This window comes from Pelophylax lessonae (assembly GCF_965119305.1).
Source record: "Pelophylax lessonae genome assembly, chromosome: 4".
NCBI classification, from domain to species: Eukaryota; Metazoa; Chordata; class Amphibia; order Anura; family Ranidae; genus Pelophylax; species Pelophylax lessonae.
In genome coordinates, this window is record NC_138771.1 from 295,665,657 (window position 1) to 295,692,624 (window position 26,968).

The following is a 26,968-nucleotide window of genomic DNA, read 5'->3' on the forward strand; positions in this document are numbered from 1 at the left end:
TCAGATGGCTTTACTCTCCAATACTATAGGGTTTTCTTCCCGATTCTGGGACCATATTTACTGAATCGATAGGAAAAAATGGGTGTGGGAGCTGGGCGTGTAAAAAGGAGAAAAATAAGTACAGTGACCCTCGTCCCTTTACTGAAAGTAGACAAACAAGAGGAAAACCCCCTAATGGGACTATACCCGATACCAACTCATATGTTAAAATTTTCAAAATTTTATTAAACACATAATACAAAAAATTGAACAGAAAAAATGTAACAAGATTACAATTTTGAAGAGAAACTTAAAAACGTTGGCGACTAAATATGATTCTACTGAACATGTGACGACAACATGGAGGAACCTGAAAGTCTGGTTCTGGAGACGCTACGCGTTTCAAATAAGTCTTCCTCAGGGGTCTTTAGACCAAAGTTCCAATTTATAATATTCATGTATTGCGTCACAATTTCAAACATAAGGTCGCCTCTATTTAAAATCCTGGTTGATCAGCTCCACATGCAGAGGAATTACATACCCGGAATTACTCTGAAGAGCTCGCACAAAGTGTCCTCACTTTCCCCCACACACCAATGATGGACAGGTGTAGGGTGAAGCAACAGTGAGTGTGTGTGTAAGGGGGGGAGAAAAGAGAGAGAGGGGGAGGACTCAGACCTCCTACAACATCACATGGGGTCCAAAAAGGAACGATGCTTAGGTGCTCAGATATCCACTCATAATTCTTAAGGGTAGCAGTGTCCACCTAGAAGGACAGCCTACACATTGGAGATCTGCTGGTTCATAGAGATGGTAACTTCCATTTCCCTCTTATTGGACCTGCTATCCTAAATTGTGGGCCCTCTACACCCAATCATCTGCTACCACGTGTCTTCTGCTATCACGAAGACAAGTTGGCTGTATAGGAATAGAAGTAGGGTACTGCAGATAAATTGGGATAAGAGATTGTGATTGCTTTATATTTGTATTAAAAATGATGTAAGAACTCTACTTTTTCCTACATTGTTAAATTACATGATTATAATGTATACTTTTTGTTGTACAGACTTATCTCAAACCCTTAATAAAAAAATGTATAAGGATCTTCGGGGAAGTGTCCTATGAGAGCAGCAGCAAAGGGGAAGCAGCGATTAAAAGCAGAAAATGTGGGCAGTTCTCAGTGCCTATTAGGGTATATAGCACCAGCCTACCCCCCCCCCCCCCATCAAGGAAAAGTAAAGTTCTCAGTGTGGTGGAGTAGTTAAAACCAAAACTTCCAACAAGTACTAAGGGGATAAAATAAGCAGAAGATGACTGCAGGGATGATGACAAAAGACATTTGTAAGAGAGATCCTCTTAGCCATTAAATCAGATGATCACTGGTGGCATTGTCTCAGAGGGGGTCCAAAGAGCTTGTTGAGCCAGTATGTCGCATTCCTTGGATATTGGCATTGCATCTTCACTGAAAAATCAGGATAGATGTAAATAGGATTGCCATTGTAGTGGAGTTTTCCTTTTTCTCTGACAGCTCACAGAACATCCACTTTATCCTGAAAGTTTAGCATCTGTGCAATCAATGGATGAGGAGAAGATCCTGATGGAGGAGGATGCAGAGGAGTGTGGTATGCTCTTTCTATAGTGAAAGTCATGGGTATCACATCAGCCCCAAGTACCTCCGGCCACAATTAGATAGTAAGCATTTGGGTTTTGCCCCTTCCAAGCATTCAGGAAAGCCCACAAAGTACAGGTTGTTCCACCCCAATATATTTTCCAAATTATCTATTTAAACTTTAGGGGTTGCCGTTTCGGTACTGCCCATTTGGACTGGGACAGAAAGTGGAGTAACCGTGTCCTCTAAGGAGCTAATATGTTCTTCTGCTGTGCTAACCCTCTCACGCAGGTTCTGGACATCTTGCTTTAGTAGTGAACAATCAATGTGGATTGGTCTCAATCTGTGAGGTCAATGTAGTCCTGCAGTCCTGCATGATCTGTGTAAGGGTAGGTTCTGTGCACTGGTTACCCCACATCCCCTCCAGTATAAGAATAATGTAGAGAGCCAGGAGGGGGGAGGCTGCTGGCATGGCATGGGAGACAGGCAGGGAGGAGCACAGGAGAGTCGGTTTGTGGCGGGAGAAGAGCAGGCCGCAGTGAAGGGGACATCTTCTCAGCCACAGCTGCCTATTTATTCTGCCTGATTTTCACCATGGCTGTAGAGATGAAAAGTGCTAGCAGCTGTAGGGAGGAGAATCACTTCATTCAGCTGGGGATTCACTGCAGAATGCCGTGAAGGATTGAGAGGAAAGCTAGAGCCTCAGAATAGCGCAGGTCAGTCCACCATCAAACCACGCCCCCGAGAAACAGATCCTGACTCACTAAACAGGGCACTTTGGGAAAACTTGATGTTTTGTATAATATAACTTGCTGTAGTGTGAAATGACTCAGATCGGGGGAAAAATGTAAGGAAAACAGAGCCATAAATCTACATTTCTGATCAGAGATGACTTTTAGTTTAAATTTAAAGGTGTTGGCTAGAAAGTCATATATCAAACTATTAATGCTATAAGCTGTGCTGCACAGGCACTGTGAATGTATAACTTATCTAGGTTTAAATATAATTCTACATATTTACAGTATATCTGTATATACAGCGGTGGAAACACTTTTATACATAAAGAGAAAAATTTCAGAAAAAAAACCTCTGGGTTTTATTTAAAAATTTTGAAAAAAAAATGCATTTTTCTTTGTTGCTATTATATAATTTTGGTCTTCATTATTTTAGGTTAAAATGTATTCTGCTACATTTCTTTGGTGAAAATAATCCAAATCAGTGTACATTATTAAGTCTGTCTGAAAGAAATAGAGCCCACAAACTATGTGATATATCTGAAAATTGATCAGTCCTATTGTTCTGATGGTCTATCTCATTTCTTAAGGCCCAAAACACCAGGACAGTACAAATACCCCCAAAATGACCCATTTTTGGAAAGTAGACAGTCAAAAAGGTATTCAGTAAGAGGCATGGCAATTTTTTTTAAGTTATAAATTTTTTGTCAGAATTTTTTGGAAAATGAAGAAATTAAAAATATATATCTTTATTTATTTTTTTTTTTATTACATACTGTCACCAGTGCAGTACAGCATTATCATATAATGAGTGTAGTGGTAATCAGGGACACTGACTGGTGACAGTCCAAAAATAATATACATTTTTTTTTTTTTTTTTTTTACAATTTTCTTTTTAGCACACTGTGACCAGAGCAATATAATTTTACCATAGGAACAATATACTACTCTGGGGAAGTGATCAGGATTTTTTTTTTTTTTTTTACACATTGCAAATGCTTAAAGCTGTGCCTAAAAACACACAAAAAATCCTGGCGCTGGAAACTGGATGATCAGAAAACCCAAACACCTGTGGTATCAAGCTGAATGGAATGGACGGCCATGTGTAAGGTGCCAGTTAGTCCATGTCAGGGGTGCAGCTGTCCCATGCTAAGATCCAGCTGAGAAAAGTACAGAAACACAACAAATGGATAGGAATATAAGCGCTCCCCAAAACAAATGCAAGTGGGCACAGGAGTCACAAATAAAGTGTCGCAATGATGAATAGTCACAATGATAAAATGTCTCCTTTAATGTGAAACTTGGCATGAATGCTAGTAAACAGGATATGTCCAATGGATAGGCAGTACCTATGGTGGAAGTCAGGGAGGCAGATGGAAACATCTCTCAGATCTCACAGATGGTGGAGACAACCCAGGGAGTGACCACACATGAGGAGTGGAGGAGAGGGAGATCCGTGGCCTGAGGGTGGTGGGAAGAAGCACATCTCCCTGTGGAATGAGCCGGCCGCAGGACCGCAACAAGCTAGCATCTCCTCGCCTCAGCGGTCTCGAGCGGCGCCGGCAGATGACGTCATCAGCAGGCGACGGTCAGGTCACGGGAGTCCGTTCCAGGCTGCAAGACGGATGGTGAAGGCAGCCCCACAGTGCTTGGTGTATCACACACCAACAACCAACATATCCAGGAAGTGAGGAGATGATGGTGGGATAAAAATTAAACGCCACAAGGGGGGGAAGGAGGTGGTAATGGAGATTACATGTTTCGGGACAAGCAATAATTTTACTGAATAAAACAGATTAATTCAGTTTGTTTTGTTTTCACTATCTGTGATTGGCCAGAGTCAATCACATGGGGCAGATGGGCTGTGATTGGCCCTGTCTGTACTATGTGATTACACTGACGAATCACAGCTAGCAACACAGTTGTATCCAATGGATGGAATGAAAGGAAGCCATTCATTGTTTACAACTGTCATGTGACCTGCTGTGATTGCTCACAGTGGTCACATGATACCGACAGCGAACCAGTACTCTGATTGGTCATCAGGAGTGTCCCATGGACATGGGTGGTGACAAATTGTGCCTCTGCATGGCCCCGGGACAGCATCCTGATGCAGATCTTTGCATCCTGACAGGACATCATATGACGTCCACTCAGGATTACAAAACCGCCGCCTGCCCGTCAATCTGCTATTTTTTTATTTCATCTTTTTTATTGATTTTCAATAGTTAACATACATTAACAGTAAAAACTATACCAAAGCACTGAGAGCATGAGCAATAAAAATGTTGTAGTCATTGTGTCTTAACAGTGAAAATATTCATTGTGTCAATCTGCTATTAGCCGGCGGAAACTGCTTAAGGTCATTACAAAGCATAAGGGGGCACTCTTTACTTCTGAAGAGAAAGAGATTTATCTTCCAAATACGGAAAGGCTTCTTCACAGTAAAAGCTGTGCCAATATAGAATAGACTCCATAAAGAACTAGTTCTGGCCAGCTCAGTAGATTGTTTAAAAAAAAAAAAAAGCTGGGTGCATTCCTAAATGCACAACATATAACTGAATATTAACCTTTCAGACAAAATAACTCCAGAGTTTGTTAAACCAGGGAAAAACTGTTTTCCTCAAATGATCAAGAAGGATTTTTTTCCCCCTTCTGGAGCAAATTGTACCACGTTTTATAGGGTCCTTTAGCTTCCTCTGGCTCAAATGTGGGTATAGAGTTCTACATAGAGGTTTTCTATTTATGCATTCTATTTACTGTTTTCTCTTGGCTGAACTAGATGGAATTGAATCCTTTTTCAACCTGACCAACTATGTGACTATTTGGCTATGTAACCAGTGTTATGGATGCTCATTTTATAAAATTGCTCACTTTTAAAAGTTTACTTCCCTCTGCATGCATTTTAAGATTTGTAAACAGCAATATCTGTTGCAATACTTGAGAAATTGGACCACCTATTGTCAGCTTGTGTGTGTGCGGTGTTAAAAAATATGTACATTTCAGGAGCTTATTTTTCATTATTCACTATGTAAAATAGAGGAACCTTTTATGTCTAAAGGCATCTGGAGAACAACTATGGTTACAAAGCAGAGTAATAGCCTTGCTCCACATGTGGTCTATATTTACAGATTTCTCAGGGGAGATTCGACAGAGAAATGTTGCCGCTACATCTGTTTACCACATATATAATATATGATGCTAATGGATTGTATGCATTATCACCTTATGATTATGTATACCAATATTAATGATGGTTATCTTTTATTTATTTAACAGTTCCAAGTGTCTGCATCCGTTTATAACCATTTTTTTTTTTCAAATTCTTTATTTATATAAGTCATACAAGAGATCAAAACAAGTATCAAACAAAAGAATAATACTACAGGATACAATAAACGGTATCGGTAAACAGCAATCCCAGAAAGTGCATGACAGCAGAGATAAAATCTATAGGGGAAGACAGCATACCCGTAAAATATCCATATGAGGTAAACATTCCCGTTTTTTCCAGACCGGTAGAGTGCAATCAACTAAGCTCAAGACAATCACTGCAATCGTCTCAAGATGTGCTAGGAGGATGCAACAAGTCTCACGCCCACGGGACCTCAGACATCCAAAGGTGTTTCCATTAAACATCTGGAGCGATAGAATAGAGGGATAAATGCAAACATCCAGGGTAAAAGGAAGAAGGGAGGGGGAGTGAGTAGGGGACAAGGGTGGGGGGGGAAGAAAGCAGTGGGGGAAGCTCCGGCATCACGCCGGGAGACCGGGAGACACATCGTGGTGTGGGTAAGTGGGGAAGGCCAGTCAGGTGTCATCAGTGTCCTCCTGCGCGGGCGACCCCGCTGACAATCACAGCTCCTGTCCCGAGGTCAGTCCCTGAAGTGCCATCCCCTCAGCAGAGAATATGAATACATTCCAGACGGACCAAGTCTTGGAGTACTGTTCCTTTCTGCCCTGTGCAGTGAGCACCATGTCCTCCAAATCGTTTATCCACTTGACCCTCTGCAACCAAAGGGCAATCGTCGGGGGAGAGGGGCTCTTCCAGCAGAGGCTGATACATGCTTTCGCTGCATCGGCAAGATGCCTCAACACCGAGCTTTTATAGCGTTTAGGAGCCATGCCCGTGCAGTGCAACAGGAAGAATGCCGGGTCGTCGGGGACAGCCCGGTCTGTCATCAGTTGGGAGATACGACGCACTTCGGCCCAGAAGTTCCGAAGCCTAGAGCAGTACCAGAAAACGTGGGACATGGTGCCCACTTCCTGATGGCAACGCCAGCACATGTCGGACGCCTCCGGGAAGAACCGGTGCAGTCTGGCCGGAGTAAAGTACCAGTGTGTAAGGACCTTGTAGTTGGATTCCTGTATCTTCGTGCAGATGGAAGATTTGAGGGAGAAACGGATCATATTTCGCCTCTGGGATTCAGAGAATGTCTGGTTCAGTTCCCTTTCCCATTTAAGGATACCCGGTAGGGCAAAGTCCGCGGGAGGGTCCGAGATCAGGGCATAAATCTGCGAGAGGGCATGCGGCAAGTGGCCCTGTGTGGACAGGAACTGCTCAAAGGGCGTCAGGTCTCGCCCAAATGTCGAGGGCTCGCCCAGGCCTCCAAGGAAGTGAAGAAGCTGCAGGGCCTGCCACCTGAGCAACCGAAATCTCCCACTCAGGGAAGTCAGCTGGCAGAGAGTCGGCCAGCCCGTACCCGAGACGAAGTGTGATACCTGGAAGATACCCTCCCTAATCAGGGCGCCGAACCTGCCGCCCTCACAACCAGGCCCAAACGTCGGATTCCCTAGCAAAGGGTAGAGCGGGCCTCTCGTTTATAACCATTTTAAATACAAAAGTATAATGAAGTTTCCATTGTTTTTCCGGTTTTCTTTTTGTAGTTGCCCTTTAAGTAAAAAGTAAAAAACTGGATGCTTTAAGGTTCCCTTAGGCAGGCCTTGTGGTCTGTTGTGGAAGGTAACTGCATTGCCTTTTAATTAAGGCAACACATTTATAGAGAATGGGCTGCCAATGCAAAGTAACAGACAAATAAAAAGTGCTGCACTTATTTTTTAATGCAGTGCACTATATTGCAATCTGTTGCAATGAGGCTACATTACCACCCACTATAGCTGTGTATTGGGATGCCACTCACAATAAATGGCACTAAAAAGCATTGCACAAAATGATTTGTGCTACCAAGTGTTGCAGTAATGCAAAAGGAAATTGTTAAAAATATCCAGTTAAGGCATACATTTTTCCTTATATTAGGAAAAAAGCTGCTATGCAACTGTTATCCTCACACATTTCTGGTTCTAGCCCCCTGTTGTTCAGCTATGATGTACTTAGGAAGATCATTGGCTATACAAAAGCTGCAAATCATAGGACATATGAAGAAATTTAAGAAAAGGGAGACTGTTCCTGATGTCTCATGAGACAAAACATGTTGGGCGGAGCAAGGTTTGCATGGTGTAGCGTATGGAGGCACAGAAGCAGGAAAGGCTAATGGTACATGGCTCCTTCAGACAAATAGGTTTCTATTCCTAAGTGCTAGGCTGAACATTTTTTATTAAAAAGTGCAGTCTGTGTTTTTTAACCACTTAAGCCCCGGAAGATTTTACCCCCATTCCGACCAGGGGGTATTTTGCGATTCGGCACTGCGTGAATTTAACGCACAATTGCGCGGTCGTGCGACGCTGTACCTAAACGAATTTGACGTCCTTTTTTTCCCACAAACAGAGCTTTCTTTTGGTGGTATTTGATCACCTGTGCGATTTTTTGATCACGCGCTATAAACAAAAAAAGAGCGTCAATTTTGCAAAAATAGCAATATTTTTCACATTTTTTTATATGAAATTCCCCCAAAAAAAAATGTAAAAATCAAAATTTTTAAAAATTTTCGGCCAATTTGTTTTATGCTACCTATGTTTGGTAAAAAAAATCGCAAAAAGCGTATTTTGATTGGTTTGCGCAAAAGTTATCGCGTTTACTAACAAAGGGAAAGATTTTTGTCATTTTTGTTGTTTTTTTTTTTAACGCGTAATGGCGGCGATCTGCGATTTTTTTTGCGGTACTGCGACATTGCGGCGGACAGATCGGACCCTTGACTGACATTTTTGACACTTTTGGGGTTACCAGTGACATTTCTACAGTAATCAGTGCTATACATATGCACTGTTACTGTAAAAATACACTGGTAGTGAAGGGGTTAACTTTATTTGGAAGGGAGGGGCTGTGTGTGTCCCTAGGGGCGTGGTTTCTACTGAGATTGGCTGTGGCTCTAGCTGTAAGGACACTGATCAACGGATCTACATACCAGATCCGTTTTATCAGTGTCTTTGCAGCGAGGAGAATGACAGGCAGTTTGTTTACACAAGCTGCCTGACATTCTCCCTCTCCCCCGCCGATCGCCGAGTGACCGGCGGACATCGGGTCCGCTGGTCACACGCGCGGGGGGGTCCGTGACCACGCGGGAGCGGGAGCGCGCCCCCGGGGGCGCGCGCTCGCTCCCTAGACCCTCACAAGCAAGCAACATAGCCCTACGTTAGTTTGCCTGTGAGGGGCTGACCGCCGACGTAGATAGTCGTGCGGCGGTCGGCAAGTGGTTAACATATGTATTTAAACAGTTTTATGCTATGAGGTAAACCTGTTCAATTGCTTGGTAACACAAATTGCTAATAAGCCAATCAGATGGCAGCAACTCAATGCATTAAGGCCTCTAGACGTGGTAAAGATGACTTGCTGAAGTTTCAACCCGAGCATCGGAATGGGCTGAAAGGGCATTTAAGTGACTTTGAATGTGGCATGGTTGTTGGTGCCAGATGGCCTATCTCTAGGGTTTACAAAGAATGGTCCAAAAAAGAGAAAATATCCAGTGAGTGGCAGCTGTTTGGATGAAAAGGCCTTGTTGATGTCAGAGGTCAGAGGAGAAAGGGTAGACTGGTTCAAAATGATAAAAAAGCAACAGTAACTCAAATAACCACTCATTACAACCAAGTTATGCAGAATACCATCTCTGAAGGCACAACACTTCTGTAACGCTCCTGCGTTTCTTGTATGGTGTGGATTTTCAGCTGCAGAAATAGTTTCCACGTCAGTTGTCATGTAAGAGATATGCTGAGATACCATTCCCAACCTCAATGACTCATCATGTGTGGAAGGTCTTATTTCAGCCAGTAAATACACACAATTAGCAAGCTGGTTCCTAGAGTGACTTTATATATGTGGTAACACAATGATGAAGGTTTGAGGGATAGGTTGAGTGGAGGTGGTAGGTGATAGACACTTGAAGGTGAGACAGTAGCAGATGGATGCAGGAAGGTTTAACAATGTTGTATGATAGCAGATGATAGAATAGCAGGTGGACATACAAAAGAGATCAACCCAGTGCAGAAAAGTAGCAGTAGTCTCAAGAGCTAGCAATCTAGTTTATGCAGATGTGATAAACAGTCTCTACTATGCAGAGCTAGATAGTGTAAGCTTAGTATAAGTTTATAGAGAATTCCCCTGCGGGGTACTTAGCACTATTAGCGATACAGCCGAAGGGTGGTTCAGGAGAGGCAGATGATCCAGTAGCGGGATACAGGGATCAGCGCAGCGAGGTTCCGTCAGCGAAGTAAGCTTGCAAGCATGGAAGCTTCAAGCAAGGTTAGCATCCAGATAAGGTTGTTTGAACGAACACATGTGAGTGAGAGCCGACGCCTTAAATAGCCATCTAGTCCGGCGCTGAGTGATGACAGCTCCAGTCTTAAAGGTGTATGCGCACCTTTCCAAAAGTAAATGGTAGGGCGCATACACTTGTGGAAAGTGTAATTTAGGGTACCAAAGGTACCGGAACATTACAACTTCAAACATTGAAGCAGATGGGCTACAGCAGCAGAAGACCACACTGGGTGCCACTCCTGTCAGCTAAGAACAAGGAAAACGAGGCTTCAATTTGCACAGGCTCACTAAAATTGGACAATAGAAGATTGGAAAAACGTTTCCTGGTCTGATGAGTCTCAATTTCTGCTGCGACGTTCAGATAATAGGGTCAGAATTTGGCATAAACAACATGAAAGCATGGATTTATCCTGCTTTGTATTTGGTCCCCTTAGTATCAATTGAGCATTGTTTAAACGCCACCACAGCCTACCTAAGTATTGTTGCTGACCATTCTGATGGCTACTTCCAGCAGGATAATGCACCATGTCACAAAGCTCAAATCATCCCATGGATGTGCAGCCGACAAATCTGCAGAAACTGCGTGATGCAATCATGTCAATATTGACCAAACTCTATGAGGAATGTTTCCAACACCTTGATGAATCTATGCCATTAGGAATTAAGGCAGTTCTGAGGGAAAAAGGGGGTCCAACTAAGTACTAACAAAGTATACCTAATAAAGTGGCCAGTGACTGTATATACACTGTCACTTTACGGAAATACTTTTGACCCTAATTAGCTGATGGTAATTATGCACCTGAGGAATGGCACTTTGTTAGCATATGGGTTTGAATTTTTTTATTTTAAATATTATACTTTTTTTTTTTTTCTAAATAATGAATTGGACATGTATAGTATTTATGTGGATGGCATATAGCACCTAATGATCATTATATTGGGTATTTATTTAATGATTCACCATTTAACTTTAGCACAGTGGATTAGACAAACAAATTCACCTGATTTGCCAATTTATTCACTTATAAACATTGTTTAACTTTGATGCTGCCAAATTTATTGAATCACTGAAACAGAATGTATGTTTTGTACTAGTTTACTATATCCCTTTCATGGGGAGCTTTTAGCATAACCAAAAGCCTTTCCATGAATATATCATGAACAGATCTGCAGCAGTAACATAATCTAATAAAGATGTGCATATGTTGCATTTGGTAATTGAGGACCCTGTCACAATATGGCATTTTTGTGGGAAAAAAAACAAAAACAAAAAAAAAAAAACAACGTATATAGGAAAAGGAGAGAAACATTTGCTGACTTGTATTATCTTCTTGATGAAGCAAGGGACTGGCTGCAGATTCATTTTCTTGGTGATTTCCCTGATGGACACTTCCAGACTGCCATGGTCAGGAGTTGGCACAATAACCCCAGGGAAAAGGTCAGAAATGATGCTATCAAAAAGCGGAATGTCATGGGACAAAAACTGCAAATTGAAAATAATAAGAAAAAAAAGAAAAAAAGATTAGAAACACTGAACATTCAACGTACAAAGTAAATAAATATGCCCTCTATGTCACAATGTAAATATTTTTTGTAATAACTTCCAAATTGAGATATAGATCTATCTATCTATCTATCTATCTATCTATCTATCTATCTATCTATCTATCTATCTATCTATCTATCTATCTATCTATCTATCTATCTATCTATCTATCTATCTATCTATCTATCTACAGTATATACTAAATAAAAACATTTAGGTTTAACTAGAGCTGTTGTATTAAGGCAGTTATGAACTGATCTCAATCTTTTTCTTTTGCTGTAAATTTTTTTTTATTTTAAATCTTAATATTTAATACAGAATGTTTCTAGACAATTTTACTATAGCAGAGGTGTTCAAATCAATTTTATCATGGGTCGAAACAGCATTATGGTTGCCCTCAAAGGGCCAATTGTATCTGTAAGACTATACATCTACTAAGATACATAGGAGTACACAGGGTACAGAGTGCAGAGTTCATTAGTGCACAGCGTACAGAGTGCAGAGTTCAGGGGTGTGCAGAGTGAAGATTGCAGGAGTGCTTGGTGTACAGAGTTCAGGAGTGCTTGGTGTACAGAGTTCAGGAGTGCGCGGCGTACAGAGTGCAGAGTTCAGGAGTGCATGCGTACAGAGTGCAGAGTTCAGGAGTGCGTGGCGTAAAGAGTGCAGAGTTTAGGAGTGCACATCGTACAGATGCAGAGTACAGGAGTGTGCATCGTACAGAGTGAAGAGTTCAGGGCATACAAAGTGCAGAGTTCAGAGTGCGCGGCGTGCAGAATTTAGGTTTACACTATACAGAGTGCAGGATTCAGCTCTCTTTCACAGGGTGTCCACACCTCACTTCCACCCCGTCTTGGCCCTGACCTGTGCACCACTCAACCCCATCCCCCACCTCTGCACAAATCTGTTCTCCACATCCTTCACCCCCCCAAAAAAAAAGAAAAAAGCTCCCTCGCATCTCCCCTACCAGGCCCAGCTCTAATACCACCTGGCAATGTAGGTGGCTTTGCCTCTCTCTCCAACTTCCTGGGAGATCAGTGGTTGGCATCTGTCCTCGCCATGAGTGCATAAAGGGCAGGTCAGGGGTCTGTGAGAGCCGCCAAAAGAAAAGCTGTCATTGTAAACACAGAGGGCGTCCATGTTTATAGGTGACACTGGTGAGTCTGACATAAAACTCCCCACATAAAATGGCCTGAAGGGCCGGATTCGGCCCACGGGTCTTGTGCTTGACATATGTGTACTATAGCATTTGCAGGGCATAATGAAAGTCCAACAGTACCTGCTAACTTTTTATATGGCAGGTATAAAAGGGGTCATTGGATCCCAAATATTTTAGGTCTATTAGGTAAAGTGCAGTGACTGCAGTTTGGCAGCTCTCATACACAAAGAAGAATGTGGGGTGCATCTCAGGTGAAATCCAGGGGGTTTTAGAAGAGAAATGGCACCATATTAAGACTGAGAATTCATGATGCATTTGTTTCCTCATAAAACATTAAAGAGAAGTATTGGAAGTTCTCAGAGTCCCCCCTACATCCGGTTTGATGAGCTGGTTGACATGAACAGAGTCCAAAAAAAAAAAGGATAAATACTTAAGAAAGAGCAAAGTTAGATAGCTTAAAACTGGCTCTTGCAGCTGGGAGAGCTTGCTTTACAATATCTGTTTCTGAAAGCTGTCAAGCCACTGGGAGTGAAAAAAAGCTTTGGGTTGCTAGAGTCGTAGTTACATAGGACAATTAACTGCAATGTAACAGTACTGATTGGCCTAGTGCTATCAAATAAAGTAAGGCATATACTTCACCATATGCAGAAATAGTAAAAAATTCCTTTGACTCCCAGTGCTGAATGAAGCATTGAGGAAGCAAAGAAAAAGTATTCCAATGGGAATTAGACAAAGCACAGGTTTCCTTTAAAGAGACACCCTTGCTTTGCCCATTCAGTGTAAAGTATGTCTCCTGATAGCCCCCTTCACCTCCCAGCAAGGTATATTCCCCCAATCCTTTGCCACCTCCTGGCTCCCAGGTATTAGGGAGCATGTAACATCCCCCTATGTAACAATACTGAAGCTTGAACAACCAATTGTTATTAGGAAGGTATCGAGAGATTATCTATCAAAAGACAGTATGGGCAAATAGACAGTGTCCCTTTAAACCTTATGTAAATTGGTTATCTGCGTCTTAAAACAATTCTGGACAAATCAAGTTATCTTTAACATTCCAGAAAGGATACAGAGGCATTCTCTGGTGAAATATATGCAGATGAATCCACTACTCTTTTCTGCGGTGACATTTTAAAAGACACGTGGGGTCATAAACATTGCAATTAAGCTATAGCATGCAGTTTATCTTCTCTTCTGCCTTGTAATTGTCAATCGATATGAAATGACGCTGGAGAAAAGCAAAACTGCAGAAGCTTATGCTTGCTGTCATGCATTTTCCTTCTCAGAAGTACACATTATGGAAGCAGTGGCTGTAGCTAGACCCTACCTTGGGCAGATTAACGTCACGTATTGATCGAAGCATCAGCACATCCTCCTTTTCATCTGGGAATTTAACCTTCAGGTTTCCAGCAGCTGTTAACACAGATTTAACTGCCCTCATTCCATAGTCGTAGTGATGCTGGGAAGAGAGCTGAAGACAAATCTGGCTAGTTATCATAGTATTAATGATATCAAACTCTCCTTAGTCCATGTGAACCCCCCCCCCCCCCCCCCCCACCCTCCCTGTGTCTTTCAAGAGACTTTTAAATAGTCTCCCCTAGAAAAAAGCTTGTACATGAATATGTCTGTAGTATACTGTATGATCCAGTTTATTGATATTAGTGTGAAAATCACTCTTATGAAATCTTATAGCTATTCTCACATCCTTCACCTATTTTAAACTTCATCACATGTAATAAGTTTGGTGAAAGTGGCAAATTCATACAGTGTAAAAAAAATGCTAACATTTATTATTGACAAGCAGTAAAACCTAGCTACATTGCTATTTGATAAACCTGGAACGGGCTTCAAATACAGGGGAATTATTTTGATAAACTTAGATTAAATGTTTCTCCATCTATAAAGATTTTTTGGAATGAAATCAATAAATACTTATGTTTGATGTTTACATAAAATAAATAACAGAAAGGCATCATTGCATCATTTTATTTATGATAAACTAGAAAGGAATTAAAGCTGAAAAAAAGATCAGTGCTGTGTATTTGGGTGGTAAGCATTGCATCAATTACACAGTGACAAGAAGCAGAATGAAGGAAGCTATGAATAATGGAATCACAAGGCACAAAGCGGATGGGATGTCAAGTCTTTGTGCAGCAGGTCATGTATTCACCCTAAAGGGTAATGGTTTTCTATCAGGCAATAGCCCTATATCCATCTTATCACATTCCTCTGAAAAGTGCCTGGGCACAAAGTGGTAAGATAAAATGTTAGGTTGAAACAATACTAATATGTATAAATGGGGGGTGAGCAAGATGAGAAAACCTCAGGCAGAAAGTAATCTTATCTGAGAATCTGGGACTTGTTTGAGTGAGCATGGGAGCGGGTGGGGGAGCTTCTTAATAACCAGTCATAAAAGTAACTAAATGAATAAAGACATTTGTGACATGCTTTAATTGTTTGGGGGATGAATACGTATTAAACTATCAAAACATTGCGAGGATAAAATTAGATTCATTAATCAAAGCAAAGCTGAGAGCTGGCTGTGAAGACATGATGCAAATACATTTTCAGTTCTTTTAAACTCTGTCTACCTGAACATTGTAATATTTAATATTCTGTATTTTTTATTTTTACAATTTTGTGATACATTGGACTAAACATAAGATCACTGTTTTGAGAGATATTAGATAAATAATGAAGGACAAGGTCAGATGTAGGAAGAGGTGTTGAAATGGAGCTAGAGAGTAAATGGGGGTATTAAAAGGTAGAAAAAAAACACCTACAAGATGTATTAAGCTATAAAATCCAAAGTTTTCAGCATTAATGAGTCAGCACAACGACAAGAAAATTCTGATTGGTCAACTCGCACTTTACTTTTTTAATCTACTAAGTAAGAGTTGCACTAAGACTTGTAAGACTTGTAAGACTTACATTAGTCAAGATAAAGGCAAAGAAAAGTAAACCTAGAGGTAGGGTGCTTATTGTTTATTCATGCATGTTTGGTTGCTTAAAGTCTATGTCAAGCCAAAATCTTTTTTCTAGTATTGGATATCATGTTTAAGAATTAGAACTCCTGTCAAGTTTTTTTTTACTGATATTCTGAGCTCTGTTAGAGAGTTTTATCCCCATTTTCTATATTGCTGGCAATGATTAAGCACTTTGTGTGAAACGCATCTGCTGACAAGTGTTTGTCCTGTATGTCAGGTGTAAAGCCCCGTACACACGTACCGATGGTCGGCATACAAATGTTCCTCTTTTCTCCCCGGGATGTCGGTGTCTGCTGAAAAGTGCAAAGACAGCACAAGGACAGCACAAGAATTTTGTCCGCCGACTGCAGAAGTGATGTCATGTAATGGTTAACTTTCCCTGTGTTTTCTATTTTCTGAGCATGCCCAGTCTTGCAAATCTGCGGTCTGTCGGCCGAATTCTGTACTGACAGGCGAACAATCGTCCGTTCTGGTGTCGGCATACAAAAATTTTCATGTTTGCAAGAAAGACTTTTGTCCGCGGATTGTGCGCAGACATCTGTCGGAGGCACCATACTAACACGCATACAATCGGCAGATCCTTCGTCCACCGACGTTTGTATGCTGACGATCGGTACGTGTGTACGGGCCTTTAGACCTATGATTTTTGAATAAATTATTAGTTTTCCTCATCGCTTCTCTTTTTTGCTACAATGATTTCACCAGACAGGGTCATAGATAGAAAAAAAATTCTGACAGGGTGTCTAGCCTTTCCCTACTCTACCAATAAAATATTTTTTTTCCTTCAGCTTGACAGGATGTAAGGGTAAATATCTATAATGGTGCTAACAACTAAGAAAAAGTTTGGCTGCACTTCCCCTTACAACAAAAAGTGTGTCAAAATCACAATATAAAGCCCCGATAAGTAAAATAGTCAATAGGTATAAGCTAACTAATTCAGATGCCTAATTTTTTCACTGCTGTCTTAGACCCCCTAAAAAAACTGGCACCTTCCAAAAATCTATCTTAGATTTTCATTCTGATATTAACTGATATTTAACTGTTCTTTTAAATCTAATCCTATAGGTAAGCTTATAATAAGTCTTACCTGTGGGTACCTTTGAAAAGCACCTACATCTGCACCACCTAATACATACTGTCATCTCAGGTCGATGACGTTAGTGTCACACTGCACACTGGGTGTGCCGTGATTGCAAAGGATGTAGTGCTGCGATGTTAGCTCCCGACACATGCACAGGACTGACATCATCATGTCTCGGCCATTCAAGCGGTGGGAGAGCACAAACCCAGTTAGAAGCACAAGCAGAAGTAATAGCTCAGCGCTAGAGGGTTTCATTTCACAGCTAAGTCTGTCATAATATGCGGTGCAGAGCTAAATACCGCTTTAGGAAAGAGAGGCTTTTAGTTATGTTTCTATGTTTATTTTTATTGTATATATGTACAGTATGTTGGTATTGATCGGCAACATTTTTAAATATCCTTAGCTTAGAGTCATAACTATTATTATATCATCTTCTAAATAAGCTTTGACTTCACACTTATTCCTACAAGGCAAGTTAAGAACAGCAGAACAATTTGAGAATAATTTCAGGCTCTGCAATTCATTATTTGAGAGTAGTGTTGAGCGAACACGGACTGTTTTATTCGTGTTCGTACCGAATAATTGGATTTTTTGTACCCGAACACGGACACGGACACTTTACTGTATGTTCGGGTAAAAATCCGTGTTCGGTCGTTTTATTTCCGGGTTTTGCATGCTTTGGCGCTCTTTTCATGGCGGGCTTTCAACAGCCAATCAACAATCGTTTAACTGGTGTGCCTTAAGCCATCCCAGCCATGCCTGCAAATGTCTTAGTAGCTGTGATTGGCCGTCTGAAGCATGTGACCAAGTCTTTATAAGTTCGAGGCAGCCGCAGCGGCGTCATTATGCTGCTTATATCAGGGACAGAGCACACATCAACGTGCTGGCTGCTGATTAGGGAAAGATAGGCAGGAAAAAACCATTTGTGTCCGGATAGAATTGAGGGACAGGTCGGAGTGTTTAGGCAGGGCGAGTTGTAGGCATTTTAGGGATAGAGTCTGCTGAATTATAGGGTCAGTGTCTTCTACAAACTACAATCGATATTGCTGTGTGGGGGGTGGGGTGAATCTGCACTCAATCCTGATCTACGATCTCTTCTCAATCCTGTTAGGGACAGAGTCTGCTGAATTTTAGGGAAACTGTGTTCTACAAACTACAATCGATATTGCTGTGTGGTGTGGGATTGGAGATAGGCAGGTGTCAGTGATCCACATCCATTTTTCTGTGTGTGAGCTGCAGTGAACACAATCTTTTTGGGCTGCAGTGAACACAATCTTTTTGGGCTGCAGTGAACACAATCTTTTTGGGCTGCAGTGAACACAATCTTTTTGGGCTGCAGTGAACACAATCTTTTTGGGCTGCAGTGAACACAATCTTTTTGGGCTGCAGTGAACACAATCTTTTTGGGGTGCAGTGAACAAAATCTTTTTGGGGTGCAGTGAACACAATCCTTTTTGGTGTGCAGTGAACACAATCTTTGTGGGGTGCAGTGAACAAAATCCTTTGTGGGGTGCAGTGAACACAATCTTTTTGGGGTGCAGTGAACAAAATCCTTTTTGGGGTGCAGTGAACAACATCCTTTTTGGGGTGCAGTGAACACAATCTTTTTGGGGTGCAGTGAACAAAATCCTTTGTGGGGTGCAGTGAACACAATCTTTTTGGGGTGCAGTGAACACAATCTTTTTGGGGTGGAGTGAACAACATCCTTTTTGGGGTGCAGTGAACAAAATCCTTTTTGGGGTGCAGTGAACAAAATCCTTTTTGGGGTGCAGTGAACACAATCTTTGTGGGGTGCAGTGAACACAATCTTTTTGGGGTGGAGTGAACAACATCCTTTTTGGGGTGCAGTGAACAACATCCTTTTTGGGGTGCAGTGAACACAATCTTTTTGGGGTGCAGTGAACACAATCTTTGTGGGGTACAGTGAACAGAATCTTTGTGGGGTGCAGTGAACACAATCTTTGGGGGGTACAGTGAACACAATCTTTTTGGGGTGCAGTGAACACAATCTTTGTGGGGTGCAGTGAACACAATCTTTTTGGGGTGGAGTGAACAAAATCATTTTTGGGGTGCAGTGAACAACATCCTTTTTGGGGTGCAGTGATCAAAATCCTTTTTGGGGTGCAGTGAACACAATCTTTTTGGGGTGCAGTGAACAAAATCCTTTGTGGGGTGCAGTGAACAGAATCTTTGTGGGGTGCAGTGAACACAATCTTTGGGGGGGTACAGTGAACACAATCTTTTTGGGGTGCAGTGAACACAATCTTTGTGGGGTACAGTGAACAGAATCTTTGTGGGGTGCAGTGAACACAATCTTTGGGGGGTACAGTGAACACAATCTTTTTGGGGTGCAGTGAACACAATCTTTGGGGGGTACAGTGAACACAATCTTTTTGGGGTGCAGTGAACACAATCTTTGTGGGGTGCAGTGAACACAATCTTTGGGGGGGTACAGTGAACACAATCTTTTTGGGGTGCAGTGAACAACATCCTTTTAGGGTGCAGTGAACACAATCTTTGTGGGGTGCAGTGAACAACATCCTTTTAGGGTGCAGTGAACACAATCTTTGTGGGGTACAGTGAACAGAATCTTTGTGGGGTGCAGTGAACACAATCTTTGGGGGGTACAGTGAACACAATCTTTGTGAGGTGCAGTGAACACAATCTTTGTGGGGTGCAGTGAACACAATCATTGTGGGGTGCAGTGAACTCAATCTTTGTGGGGTACAGTGAACACAATCTCATACTTCTGAAGATTTGAGGGTGCTGCCTGTTCCATACTCCCCCTACTCCTAGCCTTTTAGGGGTACAAACAATAGTAATTGGGGCCTAGTGTGGTTGTGTACGTGTGATATACATACACTTTTTTTGGATCATATTTTCTATTCCGCTATTTAATCAAAAACCTTTGGGGATCAGTTAAATTGGGGGATAGTCTGTGTTGGTACGTGTGAGAGAGATCCACCTTTCCAAGTTGTTGGGGTTCATCTCATACTTCTGAAGGTTTGAGGGTGCTGCCTGTTCCATACTCCCCCTACTCCTAGCCTTTTAGGGGTACAAACAATAGTAATTGGGGCCTAGTGTGGTTGTGTACGTGTGATATACATACACTTTTTTTGGATCATATTTTCTATTCCGCTATTTAATCAAAAACCTTTGGGGATCAGTTAAATTGGGGGATAGTCTGTGTTGGTACGTGTGAGAGAGATCCACCTTTCCAAGTTGTTGGGGTTCATCTCATACTTCTGAAGGTTTGAGGGTGCTGCCTGTTCCATACCCCCCCTACTCCTCATCTAGCCTTTTAGGGGTACAAACAATAGTAATTGGGGCCTAGTGTGGTTGTGTACGTGTGATATACATACACTTTTTTTGGATCATATTTTCTATTCCGCTATTTAATCAAAAACCTTTGGGGATCAGTTAAATTGGGGGATAGTCTGTGTTGGTACGTGTGAGAGAGATCCACCTTTCCAAGTTTTTGGGGTTCATCTCATACTTCTGAAGATTTGAGGGTGCTGCCTGTTCCATACCCCCCCTACTCCTCATCTAGCCTTTTAGGGGTACAAACAATAGTAATTGGGGCCTAGTGTGGTTGTGTACGTGTGATATACATACACTTTTTTTGGATCATATTTTCTATTCCGCTATTTAATCAAAAACCTTTGGGGATCAGTTAAATTGGGGGATAGTCTGTGTTGGTACGTGTGAGAGAGATCCACCTTTCCAAGTTGTTGGGGTTCATCTCATACTTCTGAAGGTTTGAGGGTGCTGCCTGTTCCATACTCCCCCTACTCCTAGCCTTTTAGGGGTACAAACAATAGTAATTGGGGCCTAGTGTGGTTGTGTACGTGTGATATACATACACTTTTTTTGGATCATATTTTCTATTCCGCTATTTAATCAAAAACCTTTGGGGATCAGTTAAATTGGGGGATAGTCTGTGTTGGTACGTGTGAGAGAGATCCACCTTTCCAAGTTGTTGGGGTTCATCTCATACTTCTGAAGGTTTGAGGGTGCTGCCTGTTCCATACCCCCCCTACTCCTCATCTAGCCTTTTAGGGGTACAAACAATAGTAATTGGGGCCTAGTGTGGTTGTGTACGTGTGATATACATACACTTTTTTTGGATCATATTTTCTATTCCGCTATTTAATCAAAAACCTTTGGGGATCAGTTAAATTGGGGGATAGTCTGTGTTGGTACGTGTGAGAGAGATCCACCTTTCCAAGTTTTTGGGGTTCATCTCATACTTCTGAAGATTTGAGGGTGCTGCCTGTTCCATACCCCCCCTACTCCTCATCTAGCCTTTTAGGGGTACAAACAATAGTAATTGGGGCCTAGTGTGGTTGTGTACGTGTGATATACATACACTTTTTTTGGATCATATTTTCTATTCCGCTATTTAATCAAAAACCTTTGGGGATCAGTTAAATTGGGGGATAGTCTGTGTTGGTACGTGTGAGAGAGATCCACCTTTCCAAGTTGTTGGGGTTCATCTCATACTTCTGAAGGTTTGAGGGTGCTGCCTGTTCCATACTCCCCCTACTCCTAGCCTTTTAGGGGTACAAACAATAGTAATTGGGGCCTAGTGTGGTTGTGTACGTGTGATATACATACACTTTTTTTGGATCATATTTTCTATTCCGCTATTTAATCAAAAACCTTTGGGGATCAGTTAAATTGGGGGATAGTCTGTGTTGGTACGTGTGAGAGAGATCCACCTTTCCAAGTTGTTGGGGTTCATCTCATACTTCTGAAGGTTTGAGGGTGCTGCCTGTTCCATACTCCCCCTACTCCTAGCCTTTTAGGGGTACAAACAATAGTAATTGGGGCCTAGTGTGGTTGTGTACGTGTGATATACATACACTTTTTTTGGATCATATTTTCTATTCCGCTATTTAATCAAAAACCTTTGGGGATCAGTTAAATTGGGGGATAGTCTGTGTTGGTACGTGTGAGAGAGATCCACCTTTCCAAGTTTTTGGGGTTCATCTCATACTTCTGAAGATTTGAGGGTGCTGCCTGTTCCATACCCCCCCTACTCCTCATCTAGCCTTTTAGGGGTACAAACAATAGTAATTGGGGCCTAGTGTGGTTGTGTACGTGTGATATACATACACTTTTTTTGGATCATATTTTCTATTCCGCTATTTAATCAAAAACCTTTGGGGATCAGTTAAATTGGGGGATAGTCTGTGTTGGTACGTGTGAGAGAGATCCACCTTTCCAAGTTGTTGGGGTTCATCTCATACTTCTGAAGGTTTGAGGGTGCTGCCTGTTCCATACTCCCCCTACTCCTCATCTAGCCTTTTAGGGGTACAAACAATAGTAATTGGGGCCCAGTGTGGTTGTGTACGTGTGATATACATACACTTTTTTTGGATCATATTTTCTATTCCGCTATTTAATCAAAAACCTTTGGGGATCAGTTAAATTGGGGGATAGTCTGTGTTGGTACGTGTGAGAGAGATCCACCTTTCCAAGTTGTTGGGGTTCATCTCATACTTCTGAAGGTTTGAGGGTGCTGCCTGTTCCATACCCCCCCTACTCCTCATCTAGCCTTTTAGGGGTACAAACAATAGTAATTGGGGCCTAGTGTGGTTGTGTACGTGTGATATACATACACTTTTTTTGGATCATATTTTCTATTCCGCTATTTAATCAAAAACCTTTGGGGATCAGTTAAATTGGGGGATAGTCTGTGTTGGTACGTGTGAGAGAGATCCACCTTTCCAAGTTGTTGGGGTTCATCTCATACTTCTGAAGGTTTGAGGGTGCTGCCTGTTCCATACCCCCCCTACTCCTCATCTAGCCTTTTAGGGGTACAAACAATAGTAATTGGGGCCTAGTGTGGTTGTGTACGTGTGATATACATACACTTTTTTTGGATCATATTTTCTATTCCGCTATTTAATCAAAAACCTTTGGGGATCAGTTAAATTGGGGGATAGTCTGTGTTGGTACGTGTGAGAGAGATCCACCTTTCCAAGTTTTTGGGGTTCATCTCATACTTCTGAAGGTTTGAGGGTGCTGCCTGTTCCATACTCCCCCTACTCCTAGCCTTTTAGGGGTACAAACAATAGTAATTGGGGCCTAGTGTGGTTGTGTACGTGTGATATACATACACTTTTTTTGGATCATATTTTCTATTCCGCTATTTAATCAAAAACCTTTGGGGATCAGTTAAATTGGGGGATAGTCTGTGTTGGTACGTGTGAGAGAGATCCACCTTTCCAAGTTGTTGGGGTTCATCTCATACTTCTGAAGGTTTGAGGGTGCTGCCTGTTCCATACTCCCCCTACTCCTAGCCTTTTAGGGGTACAAACAATAGTAATTGGGGCCTAGTGTGGTTGTGTACGTGTGATATACATACACTTTTTTTGGATCATATTTTCTATTCCGCTATTTAATCAAAAACCTTTGGGGATCAGTTAAATTGGGGGATAGTCTGTGTTGGTACGTGTGAGAGAGATCCACCTTTCCAAGTTGTTGGGGTTCATCTCATACTTCTGAAGGTTTGAGGGTGCTGCCTGTTCCATACTCCCCCTACTCCTAGCCTTTTAGGGGTACAAACAATAGTAATTGGGGCCTAGTGTGGTTGTGTACGTGTGATATACATACACTTTTTTTGGATCATATTTTCTATTCCGCTATTTAATCAAAAACCTTTGGGGATCAGTTAAATTGGGGGATAGTCTGTGTTGGTACGTGTGAGAGAGATCCACCTTTCCAAGTTGTTGGGGTTCATCTCATACTTCTGAAGGTTTGAGGGTGCTGCCTGTTCCATACCCCCCCTACTCCTCATCTAGCCTTTTAGGGGTACAAACAATAGTAATTGGGGCCTAGTGTGTTGTGTACGTGTGATATACATACACTTTTTTTGGATCATATTTTCTATTCCGCTATTTAATCAAAAACCTTTGGGGATCAGTTAAATTGGGGGATAGTCTGTGTTGGTACGTGTGAGAGAGATCCACCTTTCCAAGTTGTTGGGGTTCATCTCATACTTCTGAAGGTTTGAGGGTGCTGCCTGTTCCATACTCCCCCTACTCCTCATCTAGCCTTTTAGGGGTACAAACAATAGTAATTGGGGCCCAGTGTGGTTGTGTACGTGTGATATACATACACTTTTTTTGGATCATATTTTCTATTCCGCTATTTAATTTAACTGGGCCTCCATGCGAGACCTGTGTGCCTTGTTGCGCTGTTTTGAGTACTCCACCAACATGGCCAGTGGCAATGACGCCGTTCTCAGCTTAACTATCCCACTTCTATGCCTCCTTGAAAAAACAATTCGGGCGATGATGGAAGAGGATGTGGCACAGGATGAGGAGGAGGAGGAGGATGAAGAGGTAACATTTCCAAGGCTTTCAGGGCAGTCATTCGCAAGGGGCTCCGAGGGTGGGTTCCTGCACACGCAAACGCCAGGGACGCAATTGTCCAGCAGGGGCACAGTTCTGGAGGATGAGGAGGATGAGGAGGAGGAGGAGCTGGAGGAGGAGATGGAACCATGTTCACAGCAGGGTGGCACCCAGGCCAGCTCATGGCCATCACTGGTGCGTGGCTGGGGGGATACAGAGGACACGGACGATACACCTCCCACAGAGGACAGCCTTTCGTTGCCTCTGGGCAGCCTAGCACACATGAGCGATTACATGCTGCAGTGTCTCCACAACGACCGCCGAGTTGCCCACATTCTAACTTGTGCTGATTACTGGGTGGCCACGCTGCTGGATCCCCGTTACAAGGACAACGTACCGTCCTTAATTCACTCACTGGAGCGCGATCGCAAGATGCGCGAGTACAAGCGCACGCTGGTAGACGCCATGCTGCTGGCATTCCCATCTGACAGCGGGGCCACAGTGGAAGCACAAGGCAGAGGAGGAGGAGGAGGAGGTCGCCATCGCAACCAGGGCACCGCCAGCACCTCAGAAGGCAGGGTTAGCATGGCCGAAATGTGGAAAAGCTTTGTCAGCACGCCACAACAAACAGCAGCACCAGCAGCTCAGATGGAACGTCTTAGCAGGAGGCAGCATTTTACCAACATGGTGGAGCAGTATGTGTGCACACGCCTACATGTAGTGAATGACGGGTCTGCCCCCTTCAACTTCTGGGTCTCCAAATTGGGCACATGGCCTGAGCTTGCCCTTTACGCCTTGGAGGTGCTGGCGTGCCCTGCAGCCAGTGTATTATCTGAACGGGTATTTAGCACGGCTGGGGGCGTTATAACAGACAAGCGCAGCCGCCTGTCCAGAGACAATGTGGACAAGCTCACGTTCATTAAAATGAACCAGGCATGGATCCCACGGGACTTTTCCGTACCTTATGCAGAATAGCAATGGATACCGACCTTACCCACCCATTGTTCCATTTTTGCTCTTTCTCACTCTTTTGGGGTGTACCCTCATTTAAAATTTTTGAAAAGAAGCAGTGTTGGCTACCTCGTCCTCCTCCTCAGGGCCAGATTAATGTAGGGGCTATTGGAGCTGCAGCTCCAGGCCCCTACCTTTTATATAGGCCCCGGGTTGGCCATATTCACTGTTACCGCTCTTCTGTCACTTGTAAACACAGAAGTCTGGCTTCTATGCTCGCTTCCCCAGGCAGCACCCTCAGAACCTCCCCACACAGCGTGAAGGCCGGACAAGGAGGGACAGTTGGCGATGCATGGATGTGTTTATGGGCTTCAGAGACAGCATCCCATGTTGAATTAGGCATGCATGGCTGCACCCTTCCTCCTCTGGGTGCATGGCAAGGCACGGCCCTTAAGGCCCTTCAAAATCCTCAGCACCAAGCCCATGATGCTGTTAATCCGGCCCTGGTCCTCCTCCACCGCCGCTTCCACCTACACCGCCCATAGGTGTGCGCAGCCTATTGCATTAAGGTGTGCACCCCAAAGTTGAAATACACATGCATGTGTTTGCCAGCAGGGAGAGTAATGTATCGGGGCCATGTACCTGTAGGCAAGGAGAAATAGAGCAGAGCAGGTCCCAGGGAGATCTTTCCCATCTCCTCACTGGCAATGCTATGTGCCCTAGGTGATTAGGGTGTGCCCAGGCACACCCAGCACACCCTGTGCGCACGCCTATGTCACCGCCACATCCACCACCACCTCAACCTCCCTCCTACTCCATATGGGCCTCGTCCTTCAGAGATGAAGAAGAACATTGTTTTATTTTTCTGTTTTTTTTTGTTGTTTTAAGTTATTTCCCTATCCACATTTGTTTGCAGAGCACTTGCCATGCTCTTAATTACGTTTTGCTGCCATTTGCAGCACTCTAGCCCTTTCCTTTGGTGTTTTAGAGCCATTTTAGTGCCTTAAAGTTCGGGTCCCCATTGACTTCAATGGGGTTCGGTGTCCGGGAAAAGTTCGGTAAAAGTCCGGGACACGGACCCGGACTTTTTTTTAAAGTTCGGCCGAACCCGTCGAACACGGACATCTAGGTGTCCGCTCAACCCTATTTGAGAGTACTAAACTAAATGACTGCTTAATTTGATGCTAAAAGCAGTTCTAGTCAAACTCTGTATTTCTCCATGGTTTTTAAGTTTGATAATCATAGCTAAAAAATTGTAGAGACCATAAATCAAAGCTCTACTGTCCATGGGTGGTCTAGATAAGTGATTATGTTTTCCTACTGTCTTATGTTCTATTATGTATATATATATATATATATATTTTATTTATTATTAAAAAACAAGTGACTCTTACCTGCTCAGAACATAATCTGTATGTAGCCACAATTTTAGCAGCAAGGCTGCGTGCTGCGACAAAACCCATGGAATACAGAGAAATCTCAGCAATTAAAGTATAATCTGGCACCATCATAGCAACAGTCCGAAACAGAACCTATAATATTAGATACCATGTTATCCATAATCTTTATACATTTAGCCACATTATAAAACTATACAGTATTTTCTGATTATCCATGATATCTGTGTGCATTAGACTTTAACATTAATTCTTTTTTGTATGACAGCATTAAATCTGACTTTAGTTTTAAATAAGCTTTTTTTTATTTCATCATTTTCAAAAATCAACAAAGACTTTCTAATGTTCACATTTTAAAGGGATGGTTTTGTGTTTATATGATTGTCAGTCCCAGGGTACAAAAACAGTCTTTGCATAGGTGCTAGGAAACAGGAATGAAAAGGTTTAGATGTATACATTCGTTCCAGTGGATGGTTTCTGGAGATGTATCAAAATGAAAATCTATAAAGTAAAGAGGGGCTG

The 26,968-nt window shown here is 42.5% G+C and overlaps 1 protein-coding gene across 1 annotated transcript in view; it reads right to left on the minus strand.

Moving 5' to 3' along the window:
* The window catches only part of LOC309552619 (dynein axonemal heavy chain 3-like), a 1,537,563-nt gene that overhangs the window by 1,223,817 nt on the left and 286,778 nt on the right, over positions 1–26,968 (minus strand). Inside the window, exons 7-9 of the mRNA XM_082253560.1 lie at positions 26,444–26,581; positions 13,997–14,140; positions 11,289–11,453 (exon numbers count right to left, since the gene is read on the minus strand). Of these exons, the coding sequence (XP_082109686.1) occupies positions 11,289–11,453; positions 13,997–14,140; positions 26,444–26,581 (447 nt within the window). The remainder of the gene's footprint in view (positions 1–11,288; positions 11,454–13,996; positions 14,141–26,443; positions 26,582–26,968) is intronic.